Below are 14,705 nucleotides of genomic sequence, written 5' to 3' on the forward strand. Positions count from 1 at the left end.
AATTCAGCAGCCCACATGCCTCGAACTCAAGCATCCTAGGACCGGTTTCTGGCTATCAGCTGTCATCAGCCAGGATAGCTTGACTCCAGTGGCGTAGTGAGCACGGGTCCCACGTCTGGGAATACCCATCCCACTTAGGGCGAAAAGCGTTACAACAAACAAATGATGGACGGAATGCTGACAATGCAGACATTCTCCCCCAGTCAAGAGATCTGGGTTAAATCCATTGTTCTTTTGCCCACTACGCCACCCCAGTTTAGACATGGCCATATGCAAATCAGTCTTGACCCTGTGCCTCATGGGAACAGTCCAGCCCGAATTGCCAAGCCATGTCTTCCCTGGACCGGAATCAAGCATCCTAGGACCGGTTTCTGGCTATCAGCCGTCATCAGCCAGGATAGCTTGACTCCAGTGGCGTAGTGAGCACGGGTCCCACGTATGTCCATGTCTAAACTGGGGTGGCGTAGTGGGCAAAAGAACGATGGATTTAACCCAGATCTCTTGACTGGGGGAGAATGTCTGCATTGTCAGCATTCCGTCCATCATTTGTTTGTTGTAATGCACAAAAAGCTAGGCATAATTTGCTGCATTCAAGAACTGATGAAACATAAAAGTGGTGGGTGGAATGCTAGTTACACTGAGCCACATTCCGGTCCATAAACGGGGCAAACATATGTAAATCACCCATGGCCCTGCTCTAATAACAACAGTCCAACCCAAAGCACCAGGACTGGCCCCCTCTGAAGGCAACACAACCTGGCCAGTTTCACCCTTTATGCATCTCAATGTTGAGGCGCAGGTTGAGTTCTATTGTGCAAGGGACCAGCATATGGGATCATTAAAAATGGTGGAATCCTTAAACTAGTTTACTGTCTCAATACCTGACATAGTGGCTAAAACCCCATCAGCCGCACACTTCCCTGGCAAAGGAAACACAAAGAGTGGGGCAGATAGAAAACCCCTTCAGGACAAGCAGAAAAGGTGCTCCCAGAGTTTTAAACGCTCATTCACATTTGGAACCAGTGATACTTTTCAAAACTATACACCCAAAAATTGCATTTTTCAATTTTTTCACTTTGTGCAATCAATAATGAATGAATGTTCTTGTTCTACTGGTTTGGGCTACCATATGAAAGTGATGAAGAGGAGAGCCCATTGAAGTGCATTGAAGTCACTCAGCTTTAAGTTGTGAGCATCGGTTTACCCTGCAGCGCTCCTTACCTGGTTGATCAGGATGTCCCCTAACCGGTCAATGACGAAGTTCTTGTTGCTGTCGCTTGCCAGGGAGTCCTTGCGCCGCTCCAGCAGTCGGATGAGGAAGCGCACATGGATGTCACTCAGCTCGTCCACACACGGGAACATGTTGTTGACCAGCAGTGGATCCATCTGCAGATCCTCCAGCATCCCCTTGCGGAACATGTTGGTCATGATCTTCAGGGTCCGGACGTGATGCACCTCAGTCTGAATCAACTCTGCGGGGAGAGAGGGGACAGAGATGAGGCCATGCGCTCCTTCTTAAACCTCTTCAATACTAAAGCACAGAGAAAGGTTCGAGAGAACCCAGGGTATTTTGCTACAGTTTGGTTGATGCTCGCCACACATCCACAGTCTTCCTTTCTTTTGGCACCTGAGCTGGGACGGTCTCGTGGTAACGTTCATAAGGTTTTGGGCACCAACCTAACCAGGTACTATACTGCACAGACAAACTTCCTCGATAATGATTGCAAATATGAATACTAAGAACGAGAAGGATTCAGCGCATCAATCTCCCTCCACCTTGGGAAATTGTCGATTATATGTGCGGGAGATAAACCAAGGCCCACTTGGCTTCATTGGATGCACAAGGTGGAAGTGCGTACCTACGACGCATCAAACTCCACGCCTTACAGGCTTGTTGCAAGTCATGCTCTTGGCCAATTTTCAACTGCACTACTGACTTTAATGGGGATTCTAACCTTTGATTTTTTTTAAATGATGTTATGATTTTTCTATTAAAACATGAACTTTTGGTTCACATATTCCTCCTTTGGACCCCTGATCTTGAGTTCTCTGCATTTTGTTCTTAGGTTAGAAGGAAGCTCAGACAATGGGACTGCGTCTAGACCAGCCGTAGGAAAAACATGAAAAATGTTACAAGGAGAACCTAGAATACAGGCATTAGTGATTTTTCTTTCCCATGAACTGCGTTTACTCTGGCATGAAAATGGCAGATGCTGCAACATTTGTACTGATTTGGTGGCAGCAAGTAATCTGTTTGAAATTCTCATTCAGATACACTCTCCTTTAACAAGCATGGTTATAACCCTCCTTTACCTCCTACTATCCTACAGCATTTACTCTAGCAGCAGCTGAATCAATAACATGCACGTAGGCGCATAAAGACATTGAGCCACCCTGGACTGGGAGGTGGTGACACTGGGAGGCATGGAACCCCAGCTCCCGGATCGCCTCTACCACTGGGGAAAAACACACCTAAATGCATGACCAACTGTGCACCGTTACCCAAGAGTTGAAGAGGAGTGCAAGACCCACCCACAATCCAGAGCTCTCACTATATGAAACTTGCAAGCACAGTCTGTCCCACCATGAATCACCTCCATCGCCAAGCCATGTACATTTTGCAGTTCAGAATTAAAAGGCTACAGGATCAAACCCTGGCAAACTTCTCAGAATTAGCTACAGCCAGTTTAACAACAACCCGACTCACCATAGATGACATCCTGTCGTTTCATCACTTCCTTCTTGTGCTGCTGCAGAAAGTTGTTGTCCACGGCCAGGCTCCAGGAGTCCGCCTCGAAATGTTTCTCATCAGTTTCGAAGTCGCTCATTAGCTGATTGTACATGACCTCTGTCCCTACAGAAGATTGAGCAGAGAAAAATTAGGTGAATTCCAGTGAAAAAATCCCAAACACTGCCTATGGGCATCCTAGTTTTGAGCTCCGTTCACAGCTCATTTCCTTCCCGAAGATCTGACGTGGCAGCGCCTGGTGTTTCCATCACATTCCTAATCTATATTATTAGGTACGGTGTGGTACTGTGGACACACCACTGACTGTGCAACAAGAAAAGCAGAGTTCTAATCTTGACTTCCATACTTAGCCAAACTGCATCATTCTTAAAAATGATTATTTGAACATAAATTAGCACAACATACAGATGCTAACAAACAGATGTAAAAGAACCCCCCCATCTCTTTTCTTCGACCTCAGCTCTCTTACTCAACAAATTTGGGAGCCACTAGAAACAGGATAAAACTCAACTCATTGGTTAACTCTTCTGGAGCTCAGGTCCCTTAGGAGGCTGACAAGTTATGTCTTGCCCGGTCTCATGCTTGCTCCCTTTGTCTCAGAGCTGCAAAGAGCACGCACACGTTCTGGATACTTGGTGAGCGGAAGCGAGGGCCCAGCTTTAAGAGAGGGGGCAGATCCTCTCGAATTGTTCACCCTTCTGAGTGCAGTGGGGACATTTCTCCTCTCTGGCCCCAATCTCATGGTTGTCCAGCAAAGAAGGGTTCATGAAAAACAAAACACCCACAAGCCAGTCTGGGTTTAGCTGGAAGCCCTCTAGCATGGATACGTTAGCATGACATTCCTACAAAGGTCCATGGAGCCATCCTGTATTCTTGGGAGCTTGTATTTATATGGCTTTCACAGACCAGTGTACAACCAATGATAAGGTAGTAAAGGTAGACCTTCACGATAGCTGTAGAACCGTATCTCTCCGATGTTTGGAAGATTCCTGCAGAACTCCATTGTAACACCAGCTTTATGGGGCAAAGACCTCATGCCAGCCACCACAATCCAAATAATGTTTTTTAAAAAGGCTGTAATCTAGCAACTCTTCTGTTTTACTTTTGTTTTGCTGGCAGCTAAAATATTCCCCCAAGAATTGCGTAGCCCCCCTAGCCAATGAGACTGATTCTAGACTGGAAACCCATAAGGCTGAAACAGGCCTTTCATGGTCCCACTAAATACTGTTGCACAAATCTCATATTTAGCCCCAAATGTGCTTCAGTTCTGAAAGAACAGGAAGAACAGGAACTGCATGTATGGAAAACTTGGTTACTGCCTAGGTAAGTAAATACTTTAAACTATATTTTAGATTGCTTTAAGGGTTCTACATGCATTCGAATTTCAGTTGTAAACTAAGAATGTATCACTTAATTGTAAGCCTGATTTTTTTCTGTACCTGGTTTCAAATGGCATCTCTTTTTTATATTTACCTATAATTTTAAGAGAGTTGTTGACCAATTTTCCTGCTCAACCAAAGCCTTTTTTTACTTACCTTCATCCACGAGTGATTCCATGGAGAGTGTCCTGTTCCTCATATTCAAGGAGTCCGTGGACTGGGAGAGGATCCTGCGAATTCCCAGCGGCGAATCATCGTTCAAGTTCCTTCAAAGAAGCAAACAGGCAAATTAAGAACTGGAAAACATTCTTCCCCTCATCTCAGATCAATCAAACATTCTCTGCTCCCGGTGGATAATGTGCCACTGAGTTAAAGTGCGCAGAGTGAAACCTCCACTGTGAGAAGGGTTCTACGCAGCCAATGGATGTAGCTATCACAGGCCCATCCTTTGGAGCCAGGCTTGCTCTAGAATTGCTCTGGGAAGGACCAATCCTGTAAAAGTATCAGTTGCACACATTATCTGAATATAGATGCCACGTTTATTCAACAAGTTCACTGGGCTACTACTAGAGACTTGAGGGTAAGGTTTACCACCGAATTTCATAGCCACAACCATGACTTGTGGTTTTGCAAATCAGTTTCTGGTGCATCAAGTATATGCAAGCAGCACCAAACCCTGGAAATGGAGTTCAAGAGGATGAGAGTTTTAAATGTTAGGCCACTGGACAGAATAAAATGCTTATGGTTCAATTTACAAAGAAAGCCATTTGTTCACGCAGCCCTGGTCTTCACATACACTGGTGCTCATGTAACGCGCTCTGATACCTTCGGGTCGAGTTTGTGCTATATAAAACTGCACAACAACAAAAAGTGGTTGGCATTTATGACTCCGGCTATTCACTCAAAATAAACACAAAGAGATGATGGACGGAGCGCTGAAACTTTTCAAAACACTCACCCCCAGTCACAGATGTGGGTTGAATCCATCATTGTTCTTTAGCTCACTTCGCCACCTCAGTTTAGACCCAGCCATATGCAAATCAGTCTTGACCCTGTGCCTCATGAGAACAGTCCAGCCCGAACTGCCAAGCCAGGTATTCCCTGAACTGGAAACAAGCATCCTGGGACTGGTTTCAGGGTGCCACTGGATTCACTCAAAATGCCAGCATAGCCATGCGAAACATGAGAATAGTGAAAGATATACAAGGAAAAGCCTAGATTTCAGACTCATGCCCGTTTCCCCTGATCGCGCAAGTGCAGAATCTCCACTCTGCATTCTTACTCAAGGGTAAATAAGGAAACTTTACAATTCTCTTTTTATTTCATTTTTCCTAACCTGATAAAATATTTTCAGTGAAATGCCTTTCCCTCCTTCACACTTCTTCTGGAAATGAGGGGTACACATATACTTTCTGCTAACTTTACAGCACTTAGCTCAGAATCACCTAAGTGCAAGCTTGGATGTGCACACGAGTGTGACATGACACAAAATACTCACAAGGTGATTACTGTGTAGGTGCCCGCTTCATCTGCATAACATTTCTCGATGTCCGACAGGTAACACACACATAATATCTTGCCACTTATAATTCAAGCATTTCTGAAGTCAGGGCATGGATAAGATATATTCTTTTCTATGCAGTCTCAAATATTTACAAATTCTTTGAATCTTTTCATTGGATCCCAACCTGTTGTTTTTATTACTTAATTTTGGTTCAAAGTTTCCAAGAACTTGGCCACATAAAGACTGAGTAATGTTCTAAATTAGGAGATCCATTTTGTTTGTTGACCCTTCCTATCTGACCACGGCGTCTCGGCCGCTTGTGTGCTACTTCAAAAACAACACAGCTTTTTCTTTGTAGGCACAGCTTCAGAGAGGATGCAACCTTTGAAATTTCAATCCTTGCTTTCTGTCGCACAGAGGTAACTATTTGCCATTTACTTGTAAGATCCGCTCCCACAGGGTGCACTGTGTTCTGAGCAAGGATTACCATCAAACCATTAGTGCTGCATTGTAATTCTTTCCAACATCTCAATATGATGTTGGTACCATCATCAACAGGCAACCTGAGGGGTGGAGTTGCTTCTGTTTTGTGCTGTGTTGATTGGTATTTATGTGTTCGACACTATGTTACGATATGCAGTTATACCACAATAGGCATCCAATGGGCAACCAATTGTTTCATGAATGGAAACGAGGAATTTTGTTGCGATGCAGGTATAGTGAAAAGCTTAGGTCTGAAGCGAAACAGGTTGATTCTATGCTGACTTCTTCAGAGAGCCTGTTCCTTGTGGCTGGGGTCAGATGCTGGGAAGAACTGGATTCCCTGTGGAAATGCAGCACTGGAAGCAGGGTGTTGATGTAAGAGTGTAGGTTGGTCTTGGACCTGTGATTCTTTGCAATGTGGACTTCAAGGCATCTATAAATGACTTTGTGTGTGATGCACAGTAGAAGGTGTTTTAGGCTCACACACGCGCAGACCGGCGAAGAGCTTTGCTGGACTTAGCGAGAAGCAACCCTGTGACCTGTAGAATACATACCGATGACTGAAGCACGCAGGGATATTGATTAGTACCAGATCTAGCATATGTATCTGCCCTGGCAGGACCCATACCCAGTAATGACTCACAGACACCACTGAAGCACATATAGCGGTGTGAGAAAGTGGCTCTGTATATACTGTTCCCTAATAGGTACAGGGTGTACAGAGTCCACAGTCCCCCAGAGGCTGATAGAGGTCAAAGTTAGGTATGACCTTACTCTCAAAAGTGGTAGCTTGGTCGAGCAGTAAGGCAGTACCAGAGGACAGTGTAAAGCATTTATTGTACACACTCAGTCAGCAAATGGTTTCACACACTCAATAACTGAACTCTAGGCCAATGGTTTATATATATAAGATATATGCTTGTTTTATTTTTAGAACCACAAAGGGGATAAAAATATACTTTCTCAGAATGAGAGGTTGAATATAAATACTTTTGTCTTAAGCAATAAATTTTTGTAAACAGTTACAGTTGGTTGCAATAAACAATCCTATTTCCTAAACATAACAATGCATTGAGCTCAATGGTAAATTCAGGTTATTTGTAATAAATTGTATTTCAGATTACTTTTGGAATTCCAGGTCTGGCTCCTAGATCCAGCTCTGGGTCAGTATTCAGAATCAAGTGATGAAAGTCGACTTAACTGTAATGATTTTTAAATAATATTTAGCTATTTCAAAAGTTAGCACTTAGAAAATATTTCAAAGAAAACATTCAATGGATCTCTATGGCAAGAAATTCAAATTGCAGGTAGAGTACTTTATCGTTACTTTAGTAATCCAGGACTGGGTACCTAGACCCAGGACTGGGGTCCTTATCAAAAACAGGTAAGTAATTTCGTTTGCAGAATTGGTACGATTTTAAAAGAATATTTCAAATTTGCAAAAATAGACACTTAGAAGAAATTTCACAGAAAAGCAGACAATGGTTTCCTATGGGAGAAAAATGAGTTAGAGGTAAGTATAGTTGTGGACACTTTTCAGAGTCAGGGCTGGGCACCAAGATCCAGCACTGGGAGCTCACCTAGGAGCAGGTGAGTAAATTCGTTTTTGTCACTTGGCTGATTTTTGGTGAATATTTGCAGTTTTGAAAAGTTCACACTTAGAAGATTTTCGAAGAAAAAGCCAGTCAATGTTACCCTATGAGGAAAATGAAGTTAGCGGTTTAAGGGTAAGTACTCGACTGGCAGAGTTGAAATTCCGGGCATAGACTCAGGGGTCCCCCAGTGTCAGGTAGGTACAGTTGGTTCACCCTCAGCGGTTTCAGGACGGCCAGGTGCAGAGAGAGTTAGGCCCAATGTTATCCTATGAGGGATAGGGGGGCCTTGGTTGGTGGCTGCTGTCTGGCAAGCCACGCGGCTGTGGGAGCTGGGCTCCTGGTCACTTACTCAGGGCAAGTGGGGAAGTAAGTTAGTGTAGAGAGTGCACTGCCAGGGCCACTCGGGCGGCTGGGTGCAGGGTGCTTTTGAGCCTTCGGGCACTCAATGGAAATCAATGGGAATGTTCCGATTTGGAAAAAGGCTGCAAGCTCTGGGACGAGGATGCTTCAGGTGCCACCACCACTTCGAGAGGTAAGTTGGGTAGTTGTAGGTTAGGTGGGTACCCCAGGATTGGGCACAGGGGGCCGCAGGGCGCCGCGTGCAGGGGTGCCTTTTGGTGTCGGGAATCTTACCCTCTGATGATCGCGGTTGGGGGGGGGCCACCTTGTTCCGAGGCTGCAGGCTTCTTCCGGAATGTCGAGGGGGGTCCTTGGGTGCCGGACTCAGGGTCACAGTCGCCGTGGGGTCGTCCTCAGGGTCTTTGTCCACTCCTGCACTGGCCAGGCTTGGCTGGTGCAGAGTGTGCTGGGTTCGCGGTTCCGGGCTGCTGCCAGGGGTTAGAAATAGGTTTCTGAGTAGAGCCTCTACTCATGGGAGTCCCAGGGAATCAGAGTTCAAAGGTAGCGAGGTCCTCCGGGGTTTCTGAGGTTGCTGGCCACAAGAGATGCCGCGCTGGAGCAGGAGCAGGTTCGAGGGTCGACAGGCCGGTAGGGCTGGGGCCAAAGCAGTTGGTGTCTTCCTCTTTTTAGCAGCTGCAGGGCAGGTCTTTGTTCTTCTTGCTCTTCTTGTAGTTTTGAATCTGGGATCTGGGGAAGGAAGGTTCAGGGTGCCCCTAAATACTAGATTTAGGGGTGTTACAGGTAGGTGAAGGCCAGGGACCAATGGGTCCTTGTCCTGGGGTGGGTACACCCCCTATCCTGCCTCTCTCCTGTGGGAGGGGGGCAGTAGCCTAATCCTGATAGGGTAGGGCCTCCCATCTTCAAGATGGCGAGAGCCCGGAGATGTGCTTCACCTCGCCTCCCCCACCTGAGGGGTGGGGTGGGCAGGCTGGCACATCCCCTGTCCTTGTATGGGGTTTCCGGCCAAGCTTCCCGCCAGAGTGGGGGGTTGCAGTGGCCTGGGGAAACTCCAAATGGCGGCATGCCTTTGAAGCTTCCCTTTGCTCGTCCTGGGGGAGGAGATTTCTCACCTCACCCAGGATGTGCATTGTTGCAGGCCCGGGAGAGCAGGAGCTCTCCCACCCAGGGGTCCAGCAACGTGTCTGCTGTGTGGCAGCCTGGGCAGCCTCAGAGCAGACGTGGATTGTAGGTTAGCTGTAAGGGGGCATCTCTAAGATGCCCTCTGGGGTGCTTAGTACATTAAATCCCACACTGGCATCAGTGTGGGTTTAATGTGCTGAGAAGTTTGATACCAAACTTCCCAGTCTTCAGTGTTGCCATTATGGTGCTGTGGAACTCGTATTTGACGAGCTCTCAGCACCATGTATTCGTACATGGCAGCACTGTACTTACAGGGCCCAGGAATGGACCTGGGTACTGTAGGGGCACAGGGCTCCTGCTCCTGTGCCCACACCATAGGAATAAGGCACCCAGCCAGAGGGGTGGCTGACATATGCCTTGGCAGTGTAGGTGATGGGCATGGCACACAGATGTGTGCCATGTCGACTCTCTGTTTTGTCCTGCACCCAGACACTCAACCTGCAAAGGCAGTGTGTGTGTGTAAGGGCACAGGGCCTCTAAGGATGGCACAAAGAGTGCTGCAGCCCTTAGAGGCCTTCCCTGGTCACAAGGCCCTGGGTACCTAGGGTACCATTTACTAGGGGCTGACATGTGGCCAGGGTTTGCCAATTGGGAGTTTGTATTTTAGGGAAGGAACACAGGCCCTGGGCACCTGATTGGCAGGAGCCCAGGGCACAGCAAGGAAAAGTGCATCCGCTATTAGGCAAAAAGGGGGGGGTTACTGCAACAGAAACCCACTTTCTCACAAGCGGTCCATATTAATTTTGCGTATCCTTTCTTTCTTACGTGTAGGTAAGAGTAATTGTGTTTGATGGGACTCCTTTTGTCATCTTACCTTAACGAAACTGGGATTTTTTTTTATATTGTTTTGAGATATAAGGAATATTTTAAAAAGTCTGCAGAAAGCACTCGAGCCACTGAACTCTCTCATCCAAATGCCTTTCACAGCAGTGCTCTAGGCATGCAACGAAGGCACAGATATCTAGGTCCCTTTTTAGAACATGCGAGAAGTGACCGATGCCCGTGCTGGCTGACGTTTTTTCTTTGGAAAGGACAGAGATGATTGAAGCCTCATCCTGACAACACAGCAGTAATTCCTTCGGCTTGGCATCCAACTACTGCTAGTGAGTGGGCTGGGGTAGTTTAAGCATCTTCGGATTAATGTGGTTTTCAAACCTCCAAGGTCGCCTGAATGCAACCCAGGAGCACTTTTGATGCAGTTTTAATATGCCACTTCAGATCTCTGTTAGAGCAAAGAGCATTATTTTCTATTACTAGGACTCTTGGGGGGGTGCACCCACATCTGCAATAGCAGATCATAGGTTTCAAAAACCTATGCCTTTTTGTAGACGATTGTGCCTCTTAAGCTCGACTTCCCTTGCAGCAAATCTAACCAATCCTGTACGATCGACAATGGTTTGCCGCAAGGTAAAAATTTCGAGTATATTCAGTAGGACAGCTGGCGGGGCTGAGCGCCAACTGCGAAGAGCAATGTGTGACCTGCAGATCCCAGGTGTGAATCCAGGTGGGGTCAACACATCTTTTGGGTCAACGCATTGTTTCAGCCTTCATATGGTTGCGGAATATGTTCAAGTGAGAAGGGTGATAATAACATTCACAATCTAACAGTACACAGCCCACACCCCTGTGGGACACACTAGCACTGGGAACACTCGGGTGGCTCCTGGGCTTTGACAAGTGGGACATAATAGGACTCTCACAGGTGGAAGACTTGCGGCATCAGGGTGACGTCATTCCCTTTAAAGACCTGCATCATGACTACCAATTAGCGCCTACCGAAGCATATCATTGTCTACAGGTCTGACATGCACTGAGGGCAACGCTGCCAAGGGGTGCAGTGCCACAGGAGTCTTCACCCCTAGATGACCGACTGTTGAATGAATATATGCCATGCAAAGCCACATCTCTGACATACAAGAAATACTCCACAATACACCTGATGCCCTGATACAATTAAGAGATCGCTGGGTACACGATCTGGGGGAACTCGAGGATGACGAATGGGAAGAAGCCATGGCATCCACTAGAGAGGTGCGCATACATTCAGGTTTCCGCCTAGGACAATTAGAAATCTACCACCACTCCTATTACTCCCCAACCATGCTGTTTAAGATGGGTAGGGTGCCTAGTGTCAACTGCGGATGAGGCCACACTGGCATCTTGAAGCACATGGTTTGGGATTGCCCAATACTGCAGGGCTTCTGGGTGGCGGTAGTTGTTTAAGTGAAGTATGCGGGTCCTCCCTCGCCCTGGCAGCGAAGTGGTGTCTCCTAAATGTTTGGGTAGAAATTGATTTAGTCCACATGGAAAGTATATGGTTAACGCTGGGGTTGGCTGGTTCATGTTGGCGGAATGGGTGGTCTATGAAGGTCGAGGTTGCCACCCAAAATGGGTTAAAATTTGGGGACAGAGGAATGAATATAAAGGTAATATATGCGCCGTTCCAGCCACTGTCGGTTTTGGGGAGCAGATAGTCCAGACAAAACCACTGAGAAGTGCTGTGGATTGCACTGGGGGGAGACGAGTGGCTTTAAAGTGTCCATGTAATTGTAATTGCGTTTATATAGCGCTTACTACCCCCGATGAGGCATTGAAGCGGTTTTTTGGCGAGTAGCACGCTACTCCGGAACCCATAAAGGATTAGTGTACATGAAGTCCAGGTATTTAACAGTGCTCTATTTTGTATTGTACCTTTTTACTGAAACTGTCAACAAAAAGAATTGCCCCCAAAAAATAAATACTAACATTCAGAATCTAAGAGTGAGGAGGCAGTTAAATGTGTTGTGTGTTCTATTAGCATGCCTAATAATTTGTAAAGGCTGATGTATCTGGCAAATTTGTAAAGCTCCCGTGGAAGGGCAGGGTACCTACCATTGGTGCAGCAGGGGCCCAGGGACCGGAGGGGCCCATTCAACCCTTGTACCAGGGTCCATGGCTCCTTGCTACGCAACTAGGGAAGAGACCTCTGTATGTGCACTCATTTGAGTCATCAAGTAAAGGACTGCCACACTCCTTTTCTTACAAAAAGACCCAGTGCTGGGTTTACAAGTGCCCTGTGTGCAACATGTGCAGTGTAATGCCAGCCACAACTTCCGGATGCTTCCTGCACGCGAACACTCCTCTGGTGTGGCCACCTCTACCTCGTACTCTCAAAGCCACATCTTAGATGCTCAGAGGCGCGCGCTCTGGTGCAGTGTCTACAACCCGTCAGAAGCCTCCTTGGGAACTCAGCTACAACCTGTGCAATCTCTGTTTGGGAAAAGCATGAAATACAGCGTTTCAACTCTACATGTGCTGCTTCGGAGCCGCCTCTTCCATGTCGCTTCTGTTTGCTGTGCTGCGTCTCCTTTAAATGTGATACTTTTACAGCACCAAGAGTGCCACGGTGAACAGTGTCTTCTATTGATACGTAACATCGAGAAACGCAGATCTTCCTCCTCTACCTTAGGAAAAACTGCTCTCTCCTCCTCTTCCTCCCTCCTGATGGCCAGTTGTTTCCCTAGACGTAGAACGACTCTCCCGCCCTCTAGATTCTGCACTTTTCTATTACTCTGAGTTTTGCTCTATGTTATTCATGTCTATTGCAATGTAAATTAATTTAAGTTTCAAATACAGTCTTTGTACATCACCCTATTACTTCCTGAGGGCTAACGGTACTACTTCACTATATAAACCTCCTATCACAAATAAAGAAATTAATAATTAAAATGAGGGCCTTTCAAGCTCCAAATGGCTGGTGCGCCTCGAGGCACCAAAATGTCCATAGTGCTTTTAAGACTAAATATTCTATTCGCTAATATTTGACTGTTGATTTTTTTCTGACCTTTTTGTTAACTTGCCTGCGTTTTTGCAATGTTTGCATCGTTTTTTCGATTGTACTTAAGTGGAGACCAATTTCTACTACAACATGAGCAGGTATCAGTCAGCAGAATGCCTCCAAGAAGCCACACTGCATTACGCCGCATCTGTTTACAATGCCCAGTCTCCCAGCCTCACCCCTTTCTTCCCAGGCACTTTTGAGTCAAAATATTGCAAGAATCCGCGACTGACAAGAGAACTGGGCCTTGCAGATGTACAGAGCTGGTGTCTCAGACATCTGACTGCACGAGTGAAAGGGTCTGACAGACAACTCTGTGCTAATGAAATGCAGCCACAGTTGGAAGCAGCAGTCTTTGCCCAAATACCACTGGCAAGAAAATGCTCACTGTGGAAGATCGAGAAAAACATTACTACAGAAACCCAGGCCAACACATAAGAGTGGGCCACTGTATTTCCACTAATGCACACGTGTTCCCCAGTCCTGCCAAGTACCACGCATCAGGCGTTAGACTAACGCATTTCAGTGTGGTACTCCGCATTACCAGACTGAAATGCATTGTTACGCATATGCATAGTCACCGTCTCAGCAGCCGTCACTGTACCGAAGCATTGCCTAAAAGGGTGGGAGCTGCTGCCGTGGCTTGCGCGAGCAGGCATGGAGTTCGCCTCAAGGCTCACACTCACTGCTACAATGTAGCATAAATCATTTGTTATACTGGGTGTTGGCGCCACAAGGAGGACGTCACATCCTGCTACCAGCGAGCTCCGAGCAGTTCAGTTTGTTGTAATGGGCTGGCTATGCGGGTGGCGCCAAATTCAATGAGGGTGCTCGCAGCATGGTGCTTCCTGGTGCAGCTTGCACCGGCCCGGGTCATGGCCCCCGTGGTCTCAGCCCCCCCCCACCCCCACCCCGCCACCGAACTCAGTTCATCATTGCTGGGGTGCAGCCGACTGCTTGTTACTGGACGGCCCGCTGTGCAGCTCTGATACGTTCCACATCGTCGGCAGTGCTCATCTCGTCTATACAGGAGGTGTATGACACAAAATACTGCAGCGGGAGAAGCAGCTGAGTGCCCTGCTGGCTCAGGTACAACACACACTTCTCTGATGCGATGTGCGAGCACATTTACTTCAGGCGGTTGCCGGTCTGGGGCTCACTGGGTTCTGGGCGGGTCTGAGGTGAGTATTCAAGCTGATGTGCAAATCAGACTATAACACAGGCATGCCGGTACTGAAAGGTGTCCCGCTAATTGCCCAGTGTGATATGGCTTCCGACTTGGTTGGTGATCGTGGCATTGTTATGGCTCCCTGTGAGTTGGAGGACTCACTGTCCATCCTGGACGCCACTGGAGGCGGGCTGGGGCCCGGCGGTAAATCTGTATTGCCGCGTGCCTGCAGCCTCCTGGCCAGCCTTGGCAGTCTGGATTGCTGCCTCCAATGGAGCGGCACCACCACCGCAGTCCGAACTGACTCCCATCTGTGGCCACTGCCCAAGTATGTTAGTTAGAGGCTGTGTGTGGCCCAGCATGAGGAGTGTAACTGAGTGTTTCATGCTGTCGAGGCCTCTCTGACTTCGGTTCCCTTTTGGACCGGGTCACTCACGTGACGTCAGAGAGGCCCACTGATTACGGTGCATA

The 14,705-nt window shown here is 47.3% G+C and overlaps 1 protein-coding gene across 11 annotated transcripts in view; it reads right to left on the reverse strand.

Annotated features, from left to right (window-relative positions):
• The window catches only part of ARHGEF2 (Rho/Rac guanine nucleotide exchange factor 2), a 724,728-nt gene that overhangs the window by 33,908 nt on the left and 676,115 nt on the right, over nt 1–14,705 (reverse strand). For all 11 annotated transcript variants that reach the window (XM_085638384.1, XM_085638386.1, XM_085638383.1 and 8 more), the window contains 3 exons: nt 4,285–4,394; nt 2,708–2,854; nt 1,222–1,472 (listed from right to left, as the gene is read on the reverse strand). In XM_085638384.1, the coding sequence (XP_085494510.1) occupies nt 1,222–1,472; nt 2,708–2,854; nt 4,285–4,394 (508 nt within the window). The remainder of the gene's footprint in view (nt 1–1,221; nt 1,473–2,707; nt 2,855–4,284; nt 4,395–14,705) is intronic.

Source organism: Triturus cristatus, chromosome 12 (genome assembly GCF_964204655.1).
Source record: "Triturus cristatus chromosome 12, aTriCri1.1, whole genome shotgun sequence".
In the NCBI taxonomy this organism is placed as follows: Eukaryota; Metazoa; Chordata; class Amphibia; order Caudata; family Salamandridae; genus Triturus; species Triturus cristatus.